The sequence below is a fragment of the Peromyscus eremicus genome, chromosome 6 (assembly GCF_949786415.1).
Source record: "Peromyscus eremicus chromosome 6, PerEre_H2_v1, whole genome shotgun sequence".
Lineage (NCBI taxonomy): Eukaryota > Metazoa > Chordata > Mammalia > Rodentia > Cricetidae > Peromyscus > Peromyscus eremicus.
In genome coordinates, this window is record NC_081421.1 from 79808335 (window position 1) to 79829671 (window position 21337).

At 35.7% G+C, this 21337-nt stretch overlaps 1 protein-coding gene across 4 annotated transcripts in view; it reads left to right on the top strand.

Moving 5' to 3' along the window:
• Positions 1 to 18245, top strand: part of Lrif1 (ligand dependent nuclear receptor interacting factor 1) — an 84372-nt gene extending 66127 nt beyond the window's left edge. Inside the window, exons 1-5 of one of the 4 annotated variants that reach the window (XM_059266055.1) lie at positions 4933 to 5415; positions 13302 to 14784; positions 16030 to 16302; positions 16745 to 16823; positions 17087 to 17204. In XM_059266055.1, coding sequence (XP_059122038.1) covers positions 5348 to 5415; positions 13302 to 14784; positions 16030 to 16302; positions 16745 to 16823; positions 17087 to 17097 — 1914 coding nt within the window. In that variant the 5' untranslated portion in view covers positions 4933 to 5347 and the 3' untranslated portion in view covers positions 17098 to 17204. Of the gene's footprint in view, positions 1 to 4932; positions 5416 to 13301; positions 14785 to 16029; positions 16303 to 16744; positions 16824 to 17086 lie in introns of those variants that run through there. The other 3 variants (XM_059266054.1, XM_059266058.1, XM_059266057.1) reach the window with 3 other exon arrangements.
• Positions 18246 to 21337: the final 3092 nt, after the last annotated feature.

Sequence of the window (21337 nt, forward strand, 5' to 3'; positions counted from 1 at the left end):
GGAGGGATCCTATTTGCATATCCATTTTATTAGCCTGTGCCTTTTTATTGGTGAATTTAGTCCATTGATATTAAAATATATTAATGATTAGTGACCAGTGATTGTTAATTACTGTTATTTTATTGTTGGTGGTGGTAGTGTGTGTGTGTGTGTGTGTGTGTGTGTGTTTGTGTGTGTGTGTGTGTTTGTGTGTGTGTGTGTGGTGTAGTGTATTTCCCTTGTTTGGGTTCTGCGAGTGTGGGATTACCGATTGCCTGTGTTTTTGTGGGTGTAGTTTACTTCCATGGGTTGGAGTTTTTCTTCTAGTACCTTCTGTAGAACTACATTTGTAGATGTATATTGTTTAAATTTGACTTTGTCATGAAATATCTTATTTTCTTCATCTATGGTGATTGACAGTTTTGCTGGCTATAGTAGTCTGGTTTGGCAGCCATGGTCTCTTGGAGAGTCCAAGACATCTGTCTGGGCCCCTCTGGCTTTCTGGTTCTCCATTGAAAATTTGAGTATAATTCTAATAGATCTGCCTTTATATGTTACTTGGCCTTTTCCCCTTGCAGCTTTTAGTATTCTTTCTTTGTTCTGTATGTTTAGTGTTTTGATTATTATGTGACTTAGGGACTTTCTTTCTGATCCAATCTATCTTGTGTTCTGTAAGCTTCTAATACCTTTATAGGCAAGTCCTTCTTTAGGTTAGGGAAATTTTCTTCTATGATTTTATTCAATATATTTTCTGGGTTTTTGAGCTGAGATTCTTCTCCTTCTTCTATTCCTATTATTATTCTCATGGTGTCTCAGATTTTCCAGGTGTTTTGTGTTAGGGATCTTTTAGATTTAACATTTTCTTTGACCAATTAATCTATTTCTTCTATCATATCTTCAATGCCTGGGATTCTCTCTTCCATCTCTTGTATTCTGTTGGTGATGCTTGTATCTGTAGTTCCTGTTTGCTTTCCCAGATTTTCCATTTCCTGAATTCCCTCAGTTTGTACTTTATTTCTTCTATTTCAATTTTCAGGTTTCCTTCACTTACTCTCTCTCTCTCTCTCTCTCTCTCTCTCTTTCTCTCTCTCTTTCTCTCTCTCTCTCCTTTTATGGTATTCTTTAAGGAATTTGTTGATTTCCTCCACGGTTTTGACTGTCTTTTCCTTGATTTCTTTAAGGGAGTTTTTTCATTTCTTTTTTAAGTACCTCTATCATCTTCATAAAGTTGTTTTTAATGTCATTTTCTTGTAATTCAGCTGTGTTGGAATATTCAGATCTTGCTGTCATAGGATAGCTGAGCTCTGGTGGTGTGATATTTCCTTGGCTATTGTTGGTTGCATTCCTACATTGGCGTTTAGGCATCTGGGTTTGGAATGATTAGCTCTAGTTCCTGATTTCTGAGTTTATCTTTGTTGAATGGATGTTTTGTTCCATGGTTTCTGTTTACTCTTTGGTCTTCTAGAGTTTGTGGTCTGGATTTCTGACAGCTGGAATGACCTCTGATCTAGTAGGGAGTCTCTGTCCAAGTTGAGATGTGGCCTTCTGGCAATTAGCTTGGTGTGGCCTGCACCTATTCTTCTAACTGATGTGATCTGTACCTGAGCAGCTGAAGTTTGCTGGAGTTGGGGTGAATGGCTGTTCTTCTGCCTGCACCTGTACTTGTGACTAGAAGCTACTGGGGTTGGGAGCAGAGCCCAGCAACAGATCAGGCAGTGGGCTGGAAAGGCAAGGTTGTGGGATTAGTCTTTGGAAACAGACACTAGGGAGTGATACAGTTCTATGGGCAGGTAAGTCACTCATCTATTCTTCTGACTGATGCAGCCTGAACCTGACCAGCATAATTCCACTGGGGTTCCCATTTTTTTTTTCATTCAGTAGTGAATTTTTCTGTTTTCATGTGTTTGTAAGCATTCTATTGTTTCTCTTGTTGTTGATATCCAGCATTAATTTGTGGTGTCAGATAGGATGCAGGTTGTTATTTCAATGTTCTTGTGTCTGTTGAGGCTTGTGTTGTGTCTTGGTATGTGGTTCATTTTTGGAGAAAGTTCCATGAGCTGCTGAGAAGGTATTATCTTTTATGTTTAGGTGAAATATTTTGTAAATATCTATTAGGTCCATTTGACTAATGATGTAATTTATTTATCTTCGATGTTTCTTTGTTTCAGTTTTATTTGGATGACCTTTCTATTGGTGTGAGTTGAGTACTTAAGTCACCTACTATCACTGTGTGAGGGCCAATACATGATTTTTGCTATAGTGGTGTTTCAGTTATGGACTTAAGTGCCCTTGTGTTTGGTGCATAATTGTTTAGAATTGCAATGTCATCTTGGTGGATTTTTTCCTTTGATGAGTATGTAGTATCCTTCCCTATCTCTTCGGATGAGCTTTGGTTTAAAGTCTATTTTGTCAGGTATTAAAATGCATACTCCAATTTGCTTCTTAGGTCCATTTGTTTGGAATATCTTTTTACCCTGAGGTGATGTCTATCCTTGATGTTAAGCTGTGTTTCTTGGATATAGCAAAAGAGTGTGTCCTATTTTCAAATATAATCTGTTTCCTGTTAGAATTCACTGTCTTTCAGTGACTTCTGCTATCTTGTGATGAAACAAAAATGAAATTGTAGTAAAAATTTTGATTTTTAACATATTTCATTTCAAGATGATTTTATAATATGCAATGGATCTCAACAGTGCTCATGAAAATCCAGCTACATCCAAATCTGATGAGAACTAAAAACTGAAGATAGAGATCTGTAAGTTAGGAACAAGATACATAGAATCTTCCAACAGACAACCTGAATTTGGAACTTAACTCCACCGGTCACCAACTATGTGACTTCCAGAGAGTATTTGCCTGACATATGGTTAGTTTCTTCATTTCAGTATAATATTTTTACTGGCTTTTAGGAGCAAATGAGTATCTATTTATGAAGCACTGAACAATGCCTGGAACATGTTATTATGTATGCATTTTGTAGCATAATAATGGGTTAGAGGTAGTAATTAAAATCATGAGCTGAGATATAAGCAGCTGAAGAGAAACAGTTTGTGAAAATGAGAGGAACAGTTAAAGAGAATTCACTTATTTAATAAATACAGGAATGGACCTTCATGGCACACTGGGTAGATCAAAAGGTAGGAAGAAACACACTAAAGTATATTGCCAAGACATCAAGAGTGAAAGAATAATTAATGGTGTTGCTGACTAAAGATGTTAAATGTGAGATATACAGCATTAATTGCTATAAATGGTTGCATGAGTTGTTTAATGAGCACATGAGATGCTGTGATCCAGCTCCTAGAATTTTCTTCAGATATGATCACGGTCTTTTTTATTCTAGCTGCTTGTACTGTTGCCAATAGACATGCCTCAGCAATCAGCCTCTTGATTACAGAATTCCTTCTTACACATGGGTATGAAACCCTAGTTTTCTTTTGGTCACAGCATAGATTCAGTAACTGATTATCATGGAGCATAAAGCCTCATGTCTACATCCTCCATGGGAAAACTTTGAAGACTATTTCAGATTTGGACTGAGATAAGACTTTTTTGCAATTCTACATCTCAGCCTAATGCCCCTCCTCTTTCTCTCCCTCCCTCCCCCCCCACCCCCTCTCTCTGCCAAATTTTCTCCTTTTCTTTCACAGAAACTTACTGCCTTCCAAAGTCTGAATAGCCCAGCCTTTTAAAATAGTGTCATATTGTGTAGCCCTGGCTAACCTGGAACTCACAATGGAGACCAGGCTGACTTCAAATTCGGAGACCTACCTACTTTTTCTTTCTCAGTGCTGGACAAAAAGTCATGCACCACAATGCCTGGAAAAGGGCTAGTTTTTAAAAGCTTGATTTCATAAACAAAAGATGGTCAGAAGCAAGAGAGCATTAAGGGCTGCCCACTTTCTTTTCTGTCTTTAGTATGGGAGGTATTTTATTGAAAAATAAATGTGTTATGCAGAAGTTGGAAAATACCACTTTCTGTTAACATATCAAGGCATGAAGTTTTTAAATATCCACTACATTTAGCAATTAGGGAAATGGGTAAACCCCTTCCTCCTTTCTATTTCTTTCCTTTTTGTGAGACATTTTCATGTAGTACATGCTGGTCTTCTATTTGCTGAGTAGCCAAGGATGACCTTAAACTCCATATCCTCCTTCTTCTACCTTCCAAGTGTTGGGATTACATGTGAGTGTCACTAAGCCTGGTAAGTAACTCCATTTTAAAATAACTATGTGAACCTCCAAATTGTCTTCCTTGTAACTGTCCTTAATTTGAACAGTGGAGCATACAATTTTGTGTATACCAAATAAAATTGTATCTTCGAAACCACTTTCACAACATTACACCTAATTGAACCGAACAAGAATTTCTTCTACCCATTAATCAGTGTGATCCCAAGTGATTGCGCAATAGTCGCTTAATTGCATGATTCTAGAGATTTCTGAGCGCTATTCTCGGAAAATTGAAACAAGCGTTTCAAAGATACAAACGTACAGAGACTTGGAGAATCAAATATACGACAGTAAAATACAGTTTTAACAGACATGAGTGTGGGCATGGAGGAAATGGTTAATCGAATAATCCAGAGGCAAAACTTCAAGAAACAGAAAGAAAAAAGAAACTCAAAATAAAAAAGAATAAATTCTAGCCACAGGAAGGTATATAAAGCTTCTAAATAATTTGTGGCAACTACCAAATGCCCGCCCATATCTACTGAAGCAAGCAGCAAAGGAAGACGTGAGACGCCTTTGGCATGCAAAAATGCACGCACAAGAGCAGACGATCTACAACTGACCCCGGAAATATTTTATTTCGCGTAGGCAGCGAGAGAACTTTCTCTTTTGATTCCTCCTTTGATCCGGAAGAAGAGACATCAACCTTCGCTGGCGATTGGGCCACGTCATAAGGGCGGGGCCACAGCGATCCATTCGCCTTGGTAACCGTACGTGACAAAGCAGTACCTCGGGGCAGAGGTTCGCTCGCTGGAGCTGCCCGCTCAGTTGGGCGCGGTCCCCAGCGCCCGGCCTTCGCGGTCTTCTCAGACGCGGCAGTGCGGGGGGCGGCGCCATCGATGGCCCGCCCCCCGCGTCCGCTCTGACTGGCTCTGGCCCGTCACGTGGCTCAGAGACTCGTCTGAACCTGCCTGAATCTGGGAGGGTGCGGTCGCCGTATTGTGTCTTCCGGCTTCCACAGCCACTTCCCTCCGAAGCCAGGAAGGCACCTCTTTTCAGTGCCTTCGGTCACGCAGCTTGCCGCCCGCATCACGCCCCTCAGTGGCTGCGGTTCCACACACCCTCTGGTTCGCGCCCGGGTTGGGGACCCTGTCCCCACACTACTCCCTGCCCTGTCCCCTCCCACCCCTCTAAAATGTCTAATAGTCTCCAGAACGCCTTTCTGAAAACCGCAGAGGAAAATTCAGGCTCAGGCTCGCATTGGTAAGTACCAGTTCCCAGCCCTTCACGCGCCCGCCCGCACCCTGTGTCTTAGGATGTCAGATGGCCGCGTTGGCTGACGTTGAGCCACACAGCGGGGGTAGCTGCGGGGCTGTGCGAGCACAGTGCCTTCACCCTGGCGCTCCAGAGCTCCGGGCGCACATTCCTCCAGGAAACATAAAACGCCCTCAGATGGTGACGCAGTTAGCCTCTCTTGGACTCAGGCGCGCAGGACGCCAGCGGCTTGCATTTCATAGGCGGACGGAGTAGATACCCACGGAAGAAAAGCAACATGGCGACGTTCCAGGTGTTCAGAATCCTTCTGGAAGAATCTCAAGCACAGGCAGCAAAACACACAATTTGGATTAGCAAATGCAGCCCCGGGGCGCTGGACCTTCAAGTGAAATAGTCACATTTTAATGTGCTTAGAAAAAGTTGTTCTAGAAGAAGGGACTTTAGTATTTAAAATTTCAACTAATATGGAGAAGAGTGAAAAGTTTAAACGTTAAGCCAGCTTTTCCAGGCAGCGCATTTGAAACTGGTGTAAAGGGAGTGCATCTCATTGGACAGTTTGGCTTACTATTTCCTACACTATCTTTGTGGCTCTGGCTGGATAGGAAACTATATAGCAGAAGCTGTCCTCAGTCCAACCTGGGCTTGCCTAGTGTTAGGATTACAGGCTGCGACAGACTTCTCTGGTTAAAAAACAGATCACCAATAACTTTTTAAGTTTGTGTTAATCCAGGTGAAATAAATGCGAGAACAACAAAATGTTCTTTAGGAAAAATGTTTTAATTTATGACTTCCATGGTTGTTGAGAATCATGGTGAGAAGCAAAGATTAGTAAATGTCTGTAAGAAGGTAAATGAACAGCATGAAATCTAAGCAAAACTCATGAAAGGGGATTTGCAGTTGAAGAAAAAGACTGCCTGGTGTTTATTGCAGCTTTGTTCATTATTTATTAGTATTTATGAGACTAATGCGCCACTCTCTGATCAAAATAGCGCCTAAGAATATTTTGATAACAGAAAAGGAAGAAACAAGAAATAATGTAAGAAAGAAAGGATTACTTTAATGTTTACTACTATTACAAGAATATAACTTTGTGTCCCGTTTTTAGCCTGAAGTAGATTTCTTTTAGTTACAGGTAGATACAAACCCTAATTGCGATGAAAAAATAATGCTTTTTTTGTTTGTTTTTAATGAATTTTCCCTTAAATCCCTGGGTTGATAACCAAGTGTTCATCCTGCCTCAGCCTTCCCAGTAACTGGAAGTACTACTTCCCAGTAATAGGAAGTTACTACTGTGTAGGTACAAAAAAAAGTCGTGAATAGTAAATAGTGAGCTGTTGATATTGAAGAACCATTATATATCATTAAGAGACAGCTCTTTGGTAATATGTATATTTTGTGGAAATTTGGAAACAGATTGTATCCTATAGGCAAAGGTAGAACTACTTTACTTTTTAATAACTAATTTTTCCTATATTTTAGTGCCTGTATATTTGTGATATCTGATGTACTATATAGTTTATAGCAGGTGTTTAAGACAGCATTCTTTTTCAATTCTAGGAGTAAGATTAAGTGATACATAAAAGTTTTGGAACACTGAGATTCTCTTTTAAACAGTTACTAATTTGGCAAATTTTGAACTCTGAAGAACATTTTAAATTCAATTATGTTTTGGTTACTTTCATAAAAGTCATTTCAAATTTATTCATTTGTTTCTGTGTTGGTGCTTTGTTATACTTACATGCTTTTATTTCTTTAAATTGTCTGATATTATCATAACATATTTGGGGCATTTACCACCAGATGGTTTCCTGAGGTGTTTGACACTTTCCTTACTGGTTACATACTTTGTTTTAATAATAACATGCCTGATGTTGAAATGTAATTATGTAAATAATTTGATTAATGTTGCTTCTTTGTTTTATTGGAAGATATATATATATATATATATATATATATATATATATATATATATATATATGGCACTGTTATTTGTTTTCTTTGTAAAATTGATAGGATTTTCTTTTCTGTAGATGTTTGAACTTTTCTTGAGTTACTTTTAATGAAAATTCAGTATTGTGATAAGGATGTTTATTATTTAATTTATCTCATTTAATTGGGCATAAAAATAGGGAACTCAATTTTATGAGTGCAGAGCAAAATCTGGATATTTGTGCAGTAGTATCCATCTCATTCAGGTTTGCACTGAGAACTTATTTACTCACTTGTGTACCTCAGGTGGGAAAATAGCTCCTAAGGGTTGCTTCAGTCTGGCAATGACTTCATCTTTGGAGACTGATTGGTCAGGAAATTTTAAGAATAGGATGATGCAGTTAGGTGTGAAGTTTGGATAACTAATGACACTGCTGGTTTAGAATAAGGATTAGATTTCAGGTGATTTTTGAGAAATACTGAGGGCCTGGATTCGGTGGTAGAGAATACGGACTAGATTTAAAGAAGTGGAATAAAAAATAGGCAGACCTGATCAGCAAATTACCATTTCTTTCGAGATGTTATGCCAGTTTTCTGGTCAATATTTGGAATTAGATAAGACAAACACACAAATGCCCTGTTAAAATTACTACTGTCGGAATGTGGCTTGGTTCCCTTGGAAAGAAAATGTCTCATTGCTGCTTGAAGCCTTTAGTTGTGAAGTTTTGTCTTTACAACTTTAGAGTAGAATGAGAAGGGAAATGGTCTCCTAACAGCTGAAAAATACATTATTTTCAAAATTATAAAATGCTTATTAGCCTCCATGGTGTTCATCATTCCATTTCTAATACATGAATGATGCATATCCATATTAGAATAGTTAAAAAAAAACCTCAGAGATTACATAGTTTTGTTAGCACATTTAGCAAGACTCTTTAATTTTGAGATTGGCTATCACTGTGTTGACCTGACTGTCTTGAATACCAAGACTCATGTGATTTCCCACACCTACTTCAGCCCCCGAAGTTAGCTGGAACTACAGACGTGTGCTGCTATAGTTAAGTAGGTTTTCTAAAATCAGTTAGCCAGTAGGTAGAAGAGCCAGAATTAGAAGTAATCTTTCTAATGTATTTCTCTTTTCTCTTTTAAGTCTTAACATTTAGTGGGGTTTTTTTTTTTTTCAGTGTAGTTTCTCAGTTCAAATACCAGGTGGTTTAATGTAGCTGGTGCACTAATAATTCTAAGTGTCCAAACTGGATTATGGGATGAAGTATCTTGTTGATTCTAGTTTTAGTGACATTAGGCCACAGAATGTGATCTCTAAGAAAATAGAATATTTTTAAGAAAGTGGAGTCTGAGTGTGATTTTGGTTAAACTATTAAATTGGAGATTCCTACTAAAGCTGGAAAATGTGTATATCAGTTGAAAGAGTATGTATGAATTTTATTCAATTTATTACTTTTCTCTTTAGAAGTCTACATTTCAGTTTAGTTTTAAGAACTCATTTGTCAGTAAATCAAATCATTTTTAATAGCTTGTAGGAATCAATTTAGCATGTTAATTTGCTCTATTGGGCACAGCGGAGCTATGAATAGGATAATCTGTCCTTAAAGAATTTACAGTCTGTGGTAGATGATGTGAATTTCTAATGATATGTAGACTTGGAAGAAGCTGCATTTTGTTTTCTGTCGCTTTGACAGGGAAGTGGCAGTTGTAAATATAGGTAGACAGATATATAAAATGTACTATATAAAGTGTATTTCTTTGTAAAGCAAGAATAGGGAAACCGTGTAGCCTATAACATGTGAGACATTAAAAGTGTAATTTGTTCAGTTACATGCCATTTGAAATATACTTGCTCTGTATTAATACAAATAATTATAAAATATAGGTTATTTCTGTTGAAGCTTCTGGTTTGTTAGACATATTTTTCTAATAAATGAAATATATTTATATCAAAGGGGACTAATCACAAGTTATTGAACTAGTTTTCTTGGATTGGCAATTGGAAAGAACTACGCTGTTGTTTTTTTATATATGTAATATTTTTGAGGGTTTACTATTCCTGGTATTTGAAAAATAATTGTAGAATTATTGAGTTTCTCATCTTAAGGAATTTCAGTGTTACTATGACAAACAATATTTAATTCCTTTTTTAAAGTAGGTAGCATTATATTCCAATATTAACTGGAATAATATCAATAATGCTTTATAGTCCAAAGCTGACAAAAGTTGAGTTGGTATGACTGTCAGATATTTTATGGAAGAGCTAGAATTAGAACTTCATTTTATGTTGTTGTGATGGACCAAAGAATACTTAGTTAAATAATGCACATGGCATAAAGGAGTTTCTTTGATAAGAGCAGAGATTTCATGTAAAGAAGTTACAGGTAATGGTGGTGTAGCTATTGATTATAGTTTTATTTTTGGCGAACTGGATTGGCAATGATGATTATTAATTTAAAACTGAGTATGAAGCAACATTGTAAAACCAGCATTAATCTTTCATAGCTACATGCTAGCCAACAGCAGTTAGAATCAGAAAGGCTAAACACCAGAGCAGAATACAGGGATGAGATGAAGAATTCGAGACACGAGATGATGGGAGCTAATTTAGATATTAGATATTCTAGTAAGAAAGAAGTGGAAACAAAATGGGGAAGACCTAGTAAAAGAATGAAAACTTTATAGTCTGGATGTTTCATTCATTTTAGGATATGTTTCTTAGCTGTTTATCTTTTATAACCATGTATTCATGGTGCTATGAATTAAAAATTTATAAGAAGGATAATAAGTCAAAGCTAATTAGGTAATTAATCTATGTGAGCTTGCAATCAGCACTGTTCCATGATTGGAAAGTAGAATATAGTACTAGTTTTAATAGAGATTAATTTTACCTTGTTGGATTTTAAATGATGATATTTAAATTAAAATGTTTGATAAAAGACTACAAATAAGGGAGTGAGGAGTAATAGTGGGGCTAGGAGTAAAAATATATAACTATAATTGCCGTTATTGCAAAGGAGATAATTGAGGGAAGTAGTTGAAGCCATGAAAATGAGTTCAATCTTTAAGGGGAAAATATCTTGAAGGAAAAAAACAATGTTAAAATGAATTGGGAAATAACTGTATTTGGGGGAATAATCGAGGATGAATACTTAACATACAGGAACGTTAATAAGGAGACATTAAGAAAGTCAAGAGAACATATTATACACAATAGGAACCATGAAAGAGAAAAGCTTCATGAGGAAGGTGTAGTAAGAGTATTATTTGCATCAGGCAGTTGTGATACCACACATTTAATCCCAGCACTTGGAGGCAGAGGCAGGCAGATCTCTGTGAGTTCCCAGGCCAGCTTGGTCTACAGAGTGAGCTCCAGGACATTCAGGGCTACACGAGAAACCCTCTCTTCAAAACCAAACCCCCGCAAAAAAGTGTCATTTGCAACAGAACATGTAGAGCCTGGGGTGAAAGACAGACTTACATGTGAAGACATACTTGGTAATATTTGAGAATGAAGTTTTAGTAGAATTATAGGAATGAATTTTACAGATAAGGAAAATTTTATTAATGTCAACAGGATTTTTTTTTTATAGTGGATTCACTACAGCAGGGTAAGAAAACAGGATTTGTGTACTCTGACACAGGCCCCTAAGATGAGATGCCAAGGAATTATGAGAGTATGGAAAGGAAGACATTCTGGCCATTTTGAGTTTCAGGAGCCCACAAGATTCTGAGTAAAATGTCCAGGGAGAGTTTGGATATATATCTTGTATCCCAAAGAAGCTACAGATACAAAATTTTTATTGATGATACAGAATCATTTAGTACTTAGGAAACTATGTGGAAAAGAGTACAGAGTAAAAAGACTAATATTCTTTAGCTAGGATGAGTTGTCAAAGATGGTTGAAAGTCTTCGAATAAGAATATTTTTAGGAAAAGGTTCAGGTGCAAGCACTTTTTTATTTCTTCAAATATATCACTTTATTTCATGATAATTACCTGTCTGTGTTTATATACCTGGTTTTAGTGGGGGATTCAGCAACTACATCGTTTATGAGTTTTGATAGTAAATATTTAGACTTTGAGAACCATTTTGTCTCTCTTGGAACTATTTAGCTCTATTGCAGCTCAGCAGCCAATGTGTGATAATAAAACTTTGTATTTTTGGATACTGCAGTTTAGTCTCCTAACAGAACTTGGTATAGAATTCCTTTTTGAAGTGTTTTTCATCTTTTTAAAGTCTGAAAACTACATGCCTGTGAGTTAACATAAAACCAGAATGGGTCAGGTTTAGCCTGACCCATTTTCCCTAACAAAGCCTGGTGTTTGAACCATAAAACTCGGTACTTCGTTAGTTGGTTTTGAGACTTGGTGTTGTTCTCTTGCTCAGGTTCACCTTCAGTCTCCTCCACCCGCTAAGTGTTAAGATTCCATGCATGAGACACCATGCTTATCTCTCACTGAGTACATTTTCATTTAATGTTGAATAAATTCATGTTGTGCTTACAATGTACTTTTTGCAGAGATAGTGCAGGTGGGTCTTCAAACCCTGAAAGCAAGAACTGAGACTTCTCCTTGTGTTTATTATACTTCTCTACACCTACTAAAAGCTAGTATAAGTTTTCATACACAGAATTCTGTTTCAAAACTTTCGAGGATAACATGTTTCAGTTGTAGTGAGGATACATAGAATTTTGGGTGTGTTTTTTTCATTTATACTTGATTTTAAAATCACACCTGTAGGTTGTAAAACAGACCTTTACACTTTTGAGAATTAATGTGTGTCTTTAAGGTTTTCTTCATTTATTCTTAATCATCTAAGAACATATCAATTTGTGGACTTCATGGTTACATTTTTAGACTTTAGCATGAAAATCATCTGTAGATATAAACATAGGTATATGATAAGAATATGTGGCATGAAGGAAATTAACTGCAATAAGTTTATTATGAAGGAAGGAAAAGGATAGTTAAGTTGGCTAGAGAATGTGTCTCTTAGGAAGTATCATTTATGCTGAGACTTAAGCTCCAAGTAGAGTTGTATAGGAGAGAAGTACCTGGGTAGAGGAATGTCATTGTCTCGCATTACATGAGAGCACTATACTTTCTAGGATCTGAAAGGTGGTTTTAGTTATAATTTGATAAGTCATCTCCAAATGGATTATGCAGAGATTAATGTATCTTGGCTTTTTATAAACCTGACAATTTGTATTTAAAAAATAGCTCATAAGAATGGAGATTGCAGTGGACTAATCTAAAAAATATATTCCTTTCAAGTATGCTATACCTGTATGGAAAACCTCTCAACCAAAATTTCCATGATATTATGTTCAGCTTGTTTTATAGTAAAAGCATTAGAAATAATTGCTGTATTCAAGGGCTGTGGAGCATCTATCACATACATGGAAACAATAATCCAAGAAGGAAGTGGTTTCTACATGAGTATTTTCATTAAATCAACAAACTGAAATATTGCCACATGAGAGATCTCAAACAAGAGAAAAAAGTTGGCAGAATTTGTCAAGGGAAGAAGATAGAACAAATTGGAGGTGGGAGAGTGATAAAAGTAGCAAAATAGAGTTGAAATAACAGTTCTGCTTGGTAAAATAAAGGAAGAGAATAGAAATTAAAGGAGAAGAGAATGATAATAATGTGAAGAGTCTTGTCTTAATAGCACTATGTTTGAGTACAACTTTAGAAACCTTTTCATTTTGGAATAAATGTTAAGATTTCATAACCTACTTGTGACATCTGAATCAAAGTTGCTTATATCTTTATCTCTTCTTCAAAGTCTGTTCCATTATCTTTTACATTGCAGACTTAAAATTACATACTGTTACTAAATTTTAGTATCTAAAGTAATTGCAAATACTTGTTTTAAATAAAATGTATATAACTTGTAGTATGTTGTGTTTATTTACTCAAAATATTTTTTTAAGTGTTTCAGGCTGCATGTACCAAGTAGTTCAGACGATTGGCACGGATGGAAAAAATCTTCTGCAATTACTTCCAATTACTAAATCTTCTGGAAATCTTACCCCAGTAGTTCAGTCTCCAGTGGTATCTGATGCTTTGAAAGGGGATACAGGAAAACCAGTTCAAGTTACTTTTCAAACTCAGATTTCCAGCTCTTCCACAAGTGCGTCAGTTCAATTGCCCATTTTTCAGCCAGCCAATACTACAAAATATTTTTTTACAGGAACAGTAGATACATCAGGAAAAGGTAGAGTTACTTCTGTGGGGACTGAAAGTTTTACACCACCAGTTTCTAAAGTTGAGAGTCATGGTGTGAAAATTGATGGACTCACCATGCAGACATTTGCTATTCCTCCCTCAACACAAAATGATTCATCTTACTTTGTAGTCAATAACCCAAGTTTTCCAGTGAATGTGAATTCTTCAGTTTTGCCTTCTGGGCATCATTTACAGATTCCAGCCCATGCTGAAGTGAATTCTACACCTGCATCAACCTTTTCTCCTTCAGTTCAGCAAAAGACACTTGCAACTGCAGCCACAAGTACCTCAGGAACAGTTGAACCCTCCCAAATACCAACAGTTATTTTTGTATCACCTGTAAATTCAGTGAAAAATAGAGTTACCAAGAACTATCAGAATATTTACCCCAAACCAACGATATCAAATACCATGAAAATTCTACCGAATGTTGCTACAGAGACACAGTTAAAAGGTTGTCAGCATTCTCAAGCTGCTCAAATGAAATGGAATTTTCAAGAGAGTCTACAGCCTGGTATTCCATCCCTTGTTCCTGTTAAGTCATCAAATAATGTGGCTTCAAAGGTTTTAAAAACTTTTATAGGTAGAAAAAAAATGAGAGATAATGCTGTAAATACACCTCTGTTGAATACCATCAGTTCTAATGGGACACAACCCATAAATGTGCCTATTAAAGATAATGGTTTGGTAATGTTTAATGGGAAAGTCTATCTGTTGACTAAAAAGGGGACACGTGGTCTGCCATCACAAAATAACCAACAGAATTCTGTTTCTTCTGATATTCCACTAAGGAAAGATTCATCACAGGTAGTAAGTTCAAGTCCAGGCACAGAAACATCCAAAGAGGTATATAGTGCTTTGATTAAAAGTAAATCTTTCCAGTTGGAGACAAAATCACTTTCAAATACCCAGCTTGCTTCCATGACCAATCTAAAAGCAGTGAAGAAGGAAAAAGTGGAGAGACCATCTTTTTCTATGACAAACCTACATACTATGAACCGATCCAATATCTACCTTAAACAGAGTAAGACTGTATTTACAAACCCAGTCTTTCCAGATGGATTTAGGACAGGACAGAATGCCCCCAGAAAAAGAAAACTCATCCAGAGCATAGAGAAAATACGTTCCTCTGTTGATGCAGCAACTGTTACTTCACAACAGTGTGTTTTCAGAGACCAAGAATTACAGGTAATTTTCCCGTGTCAGGGTGTTCATTTTGTATATCTCTGTGGAAAATATTTCTTAATCCTCAAAATTGTCTGATACTGTCTCCTACATACATACACACCCCACCCACACGTGCTTACTTAAAGCTCTCATCTGAATAAATAGTAGAGGAGTACAGTTGATAGAGTCTAAGCAGCATCTTCCTCTTTCATTATTTAGCTTGGCAAATCTGTAAGGCAGAATGGCAGAACTAAGTGCAGAAGAATTGGAGGGTGAGATGTCTTCAAGGATTAGTAAGATTGGATGACTATGCATACATGTGTATACTGCATATAATCTTAATAGCCTATGTTTAGTATATAAAAAATTAACTTCATAGAAGAGACAGGATTTAAAGATGGAAACTTTGGGGTAGAGCTTTACATTTTTTTTCTTGCTTTGTTTTTGGTTATGGTCATGGGAAAAAATCCACAGTTTTTTTAAGTACCATGAAATGGGTGAAATAGAAGATGTCAGAACCTTTCCGTCAAATAGAATTTTTATCAACATCTTTGAGTGTTTGAGCTTTAAATTTTTGGGGGGCGGGGATTGGCCTTTTGAAGATGTGTATTTCTTTTTAGCCCTTTCTGACTCCTCTAATTCTATAACATATCTATCAGCTACCATTATCTGGTTAGGACATGTGTAGCCACTTTTTCCTTGCTTGCTTGCTTGCTTGCTTAGTAATGTTAGTGTCTGTCCCCTTCAGTACAAAAATCACTGAATTTTAAAGACTAAGGAGGTGAATTCTAACAAAAAATGAGATTGGTTGGAAACATTAAACTTACAGAAGACTACATTCTTCACACGTTGTTATGTAAAGTTTTTGTTTTGATTTATTTTGTTTTTTAGTGCCTCGATATGTAACTCAGGCTGGCCTTGAATTCACCATCGTCCTGCCTCTGCCTCCTGAGTGTTGGGATTTATAGGGTACCATGCCCGGCCCAGATTATTTTAAAGTTGTTGTCATATCTAGTCTCTCCTCATTTACTTGAGAATAGACCTTTGTTACTTTTCTGTACAATAGAGTGAGTAATTGTATGGATATTTTAAGTTTGTATTCATTTAAATTCAGTTTTTGAATGCATGGTAAAAATAAATGAAGTGCAAATCTTTTAAAATATGAATTGTTCTTTTATGGGAGAATAGCTAATTGCTTAGTTGCATGTCTGCAAGAGTGATCTGAGTAATTAGCAATATTGTTTGTGTTTTCTTCTCTTGTTCCAGACCCAGTATGAGATGGCATCAATGTTAAAGAAAGATTCTCAAGAAAGAAATAACAAGAAGTATTCTCAAGGAAGCAACACTAAGGCATCATATGTGAAGAGTGATGCTGAATTTAAAAAGCTATTTGGTCTCACTAAAGATTTGAGAGTGTGTCTTACTCGAATCCCTGACCATCTGGGCTCTAGAAAAGGTTTTGATTCCTTTAGCAGTTTGATGAAGAGTAGTTCTTACAAAGATGCAGACTCTGTGGTGAAGGAAGAAGAAATAAAACAGGTAATTTTTTTTAACTATATGATATTTTTGTAGTTATGACAAAGATACAGAGTTATATTTATCTTTTATCTGGTTTTTAATGAGCAGTAGATTGAATGATGATTTTTTTTTTGCCAAATTTGCAAATATCTCATACTAAGCCATGACAAAAGGAATTTTACACACAGATAAAAATATATTCCTAATTTGAGTTCTAAGTATTTTCAGTCACCTGGCTTTTTCCTTTTGTAATGTAACAAATAGTCAAAAGCATTTCAACTAGTTATCCTGTTTTAAAGAATTACCTAAAGGAAATAAATATAAAAGAAAATGTGAGCATGGTGATCTTCATTGAAGTATTAACAATACATTCATAAGCAGCATATATAGTCAGTAATGCACTATACTATTAGTCATGCTTATGTACCTTATAATATAGTATTGTGAACTTCAACCTTTTCAGATAAACCTTTTTAAGGAGAAGTTTCTACATGTGCCTACTTTGCAAATGAATGAAAAATTAAATCAATTGTTTATCTCAGGTACTGTTTCATTTTAGTGGTAGGTTAGGATGACTTCTAATACCCAATTTAAGCAAGACCATGTAAATAAACTAGCTTGTTTTCTAGGACTATGATTGTGACATTTCATTACACATTACATTAGTAGCATCCAATTTTTACTATAGTTATATCCCCAGTAAAATTTGTAGAATCAAATTTAATTGCTATTTGTTTAATATTTGATTTGAGAGCATGTGGCATAGCAATAACATTATTTTTTGTCTTATTTAACATTGCAACAGAGTTTTCCTAAGAAAAGAAAAGCAAAAACTATTAAGAAGATGGATTACACAAAAAGGAGAAAAGTTAAGAGAGCTGGTAACACGGTCATGAATGGAACGGATGTTACCAATTCCCAACTGCTTAGTATTTTACCAGCAGCAGACATACCACAACAAAACAGTGTCACAAGCCATAGCACAACCAAGGAAGACAAGATAACTGAGGTAGAACACTACTCCCATGAAAAACAGGAAAAAGGCACATTAAGTTCAAGTACATCTTTTGAACCAAGTAATTATTTTAATAAAAACTATACTGAAGATATTTTTCTAGTGACACCACCAGAATTAGAAGAAACCATCAGAGATGAGAAAATAAGAAGACTTAAGCAAATCCTAAAAGAGAAAGAAGCAGCTCTTGAAGAAATGCGTAAGAAGATGCACCAAAAACAGTAAAATGTCTAGGATTTAAAGACTTGTATTACTCCAGTAGTTCCCTCTTACCCTCTGTGGATAGAGTCAAGACCCCCAGTGGATGCCTGAAACTGGAGATGATACCAGATTCTATATACAACTGCTATAAAAGCATGACGTTTATTCTGATAACTAAACGTCTCCTTAAATGAATGACAAACAAGTAGTATATACAGTGCGGATACACTTAATGAAGAGGACCGTTGATATTCTGAACAGGACACTGAAGTTTTTGTCATGCTACTCAAAATGGCATACATTTAAAAGTTAGGAACTTCTTTTTGGAGTTTTTCATCGATATTTTGGACAGAAGTTTATCATGGGCAACTGAAAACTGAAAAGGCAACTGGGTTTTAAAGGATTGTTGTCACTTATAAAGACACTCTGAAAGTGTCTTTATTTATATATATACTTGAGAGGTACAGAAAAGATTGAGTCCTATGACTTGTCAATAATCTACATGAAGTATTTTGACATACTTGTTTTGGAAGAGAATTTTTGGTATTTTTCTGTGAAATGAAATTCCCCAAATTTGAATATTTTGTACAAGGTGTCTATTAATGTTATATCTTCAACTAACTTCCTCAGGTCTTATTGTATCCTGAAATCCTATAATCCAAGATAGGAAGTCAGCTGTATGCTTATCTTTACAATTGAGTTTCTATGTGTTCTGTCTTGATCTTAACTATAAAAATGATACAACCTATTAGCTGTTGTTGTTACTTTTATTCCATCAACAACACATATAACATACAGAATATCCTACAGCAGTTCTGGACCTTAGTCACATGTTAAATGTCTCAAACAATAGTTTTTCTCTAGAAGCATCCATTTTTTCTGGTTAATCTTTGATTTGTGAAAGTTAGAAAATATAGTGAATGGATGGAGAATAAAAAATTAAGATTAGCTAGTTAAAAAAATCAACAAATCTCTGGAAATAAGATCCCAAACTGAAAGGACAACAAGAAGAAAACATAAACAGAAATATTAAAATAATACATCAATTAAATTCTGCTGCTTTTTTTAGTAATAGTTTTATTGAAGTATAATTTGCATACCATAAAACTTACCCTTTTGAATTATACTCAGTAGGGTGAAAGCATCAATAATTTCAGAACACTAACTCCCCCCATATAAATTCTATAGCTATTAGCTGTCATCCCATTCTTTATCTTCACCTATGCAGCATCCTGCTTCAATAGAAATTGCCATTTGTGAGCATTTCATGTACATGGAATCATACAACCTATTTTCTTTTGTAATTATCCCTTGGCCAAATATATGCAAGGTGTATTCATATCCTAACATATATTAATACTTTGCCTTTATTGCCTAGCAATATTCCATTGTTTGCAATATTAGTATCTGGAAGATTTGTTCCCAAATACCCCAAGGATATCAAAATCCATGTTTGTCTAAGTCTTGGACATAAAATGGCATAATGTTTACATATCTCACCACAACCACTTCTATATCTTAAATATTTCTAGATAAAGTAAGCTACATAACAAGGTAGTTTGTATTAAATTATTTAGGGAGTAAGAAAGAGTCTTAATCTAGACAAGCCAACATTTTTAACATGATTGATTATAGAACTCATCTAAAAATGGACTAGGTTTTGTTTATCCATCTGATAGATGCATTTGGATTGTTTCCAATATGGGATACTGAAAATGCTGCTATGAATGTGTGTAAGCTTTCCTATGAACATATGTGTAGCACGAATTGCTAAAGGTCTTACTAATATTTGATACATATTTCACTTATAGAAGACAACACTTCTGCCTCAGTGAACCATGACTGAATCTGTTTCCTTGTTGATTTCCTTCTCTCTTCCTAATCTAATATTTTATGTGTCCCAGGCCTCAGTCTCTTTGTTTCTCTGCTTCTACCTACTCATTTTCTTGGTGACCTCATTCAAGTTCAAATATCTGCTCACACTTGATAGGGAATTGATTGATGGCAGATCAAAGTATCGATTCCACTAACGTCAAACGTTGTGAACCAATGAATTTTATTGTGCTTATTAACAAAAATATATGGGGGAGGTTATTTAGAGGAACAGAAATGACTCAAAGCAGTATCACTCAACCCCACCTCATTGTTGACAATAGCTCATGAAAACTGGAAACCTGGAGTACACTATACAACTTGAAGGCAGACAGTCCAACAGGTTTGAGAATATCCTTTCCAGGTAGCTCAGGTAGTCTGAGCCTATTCTAGTCATCTGGGCTGGTCTTTGCTGCTTCTAGGCTACCTAGCTGGTCTTTGCTTCGTCAGGTAGCTCATCTTGTCTGGGAATCTTCTGGGAAACTCACTTGTCTCAGAGTGTCTTTCAGCAGTTCTTACAACTTACTCATGCTGGAGGAGGGCCTAGTGAGTCTGGTCATTTTCAGAGACTTCTTGAATTTATTTTGAGTTCATGTCCCAAACTTAATGAGCTTCCTTACAGTATGGAACATTTCACTTCCCTTTAAAACATCCTTGTCCTAAAGTGTTTTTTTCTCTCAGAGTTATAGGTTCATATTGAGAAAACTACCATACAACAGTCTAACACAGTTTTAGCATCCTTACAGTGTTTGTTAAATAAGTGCAATAAAAATCATGATAGACAAACTTTTCATCATCAATTTCATTTTCTTACCTCTATTTTAATCTATGTATTTATTTTCCTACTTGTTTTTCTACCTATTTCTTGTGAAGAGTTTGCTATTTACTGAATTTTCAAGTGTGTATTTCTATTTCTTCTTATATATTCTATAATACTTAAAGGGTGGCTTGAATCCTTTATTAAAAAGATACTGAGTTTGATCCCAGAACCCAAGTGAAAAGTGTTGTGCATAGTGACACATACTTGTAATCCTAGTGCTAGGGAGGCAGAATCAGGAGTATTTCTGAGCCAATGAGACATCCAATCTCAAAGAAAAGCATTTTCTGAGGACTACACCTAGGTTATCTTCTGGCCTCCATACCACATGCATACACACCTACACCAACAACAAGAACAATATTCACAGTATATGTTTCTGGTCTCAAACACCAACTCTCAGTTGAATTCATATGAAGATTTCATCATTATCACAAAAGCAGTCTAAAGTTACTCTTGTACATCTTCAGTAATGGTCATACTGTTCAATGTAATGGCCAGTTAGTCTTTCATCTTTTTCTTAACCTGTCAGTGATATTTGACACATTATTCAAAATTTTTGATTTTTTTTATTTAAAAAGTATGTTTATTGATCAGCAGTGATGTAATTTATAATTACAAGATCCAGTGAAAAGCCAAATTTCTCAATGTTCTCAGATTTCTGCCTTCTACTTTTTTAAATTTGGGGACAAATAAATCAGTATTCCTAAATATGCTTGGAGTTATCAAAATTATATTTTAAACATTTTCAGCAATCTTATGATTGCTCTCTGATTTGAATAGCTAAAACTCTAAAGAATAAAATACACTAAGTTTAAAAGTACTTATGAGGAACTATATATAACCTACAAGAATATTCAATGAAAAACATAAATTGAAATTTAGGCTGTTACTATTAAAGTAACAGTCCCCTCAAGGGATCACATGGGGAAACTACCCATTTAATGACTTACTTTACATTGAGAACATATTGTACCTTGGAAGATTATTCCAAGAACTTAAACTGTACTGTGTATGTGAACTCATCAGTAAGCATTTTGTCTTTTTTATTACCCTGTCTTGTTTTCTTTGCTGTTATACTACTATAGTGTGTGTGTGTGTGTGTGTGTGTGTGTGTGTGTGTGTGTGTGTGTGTTTGTAATAGGCTAGGA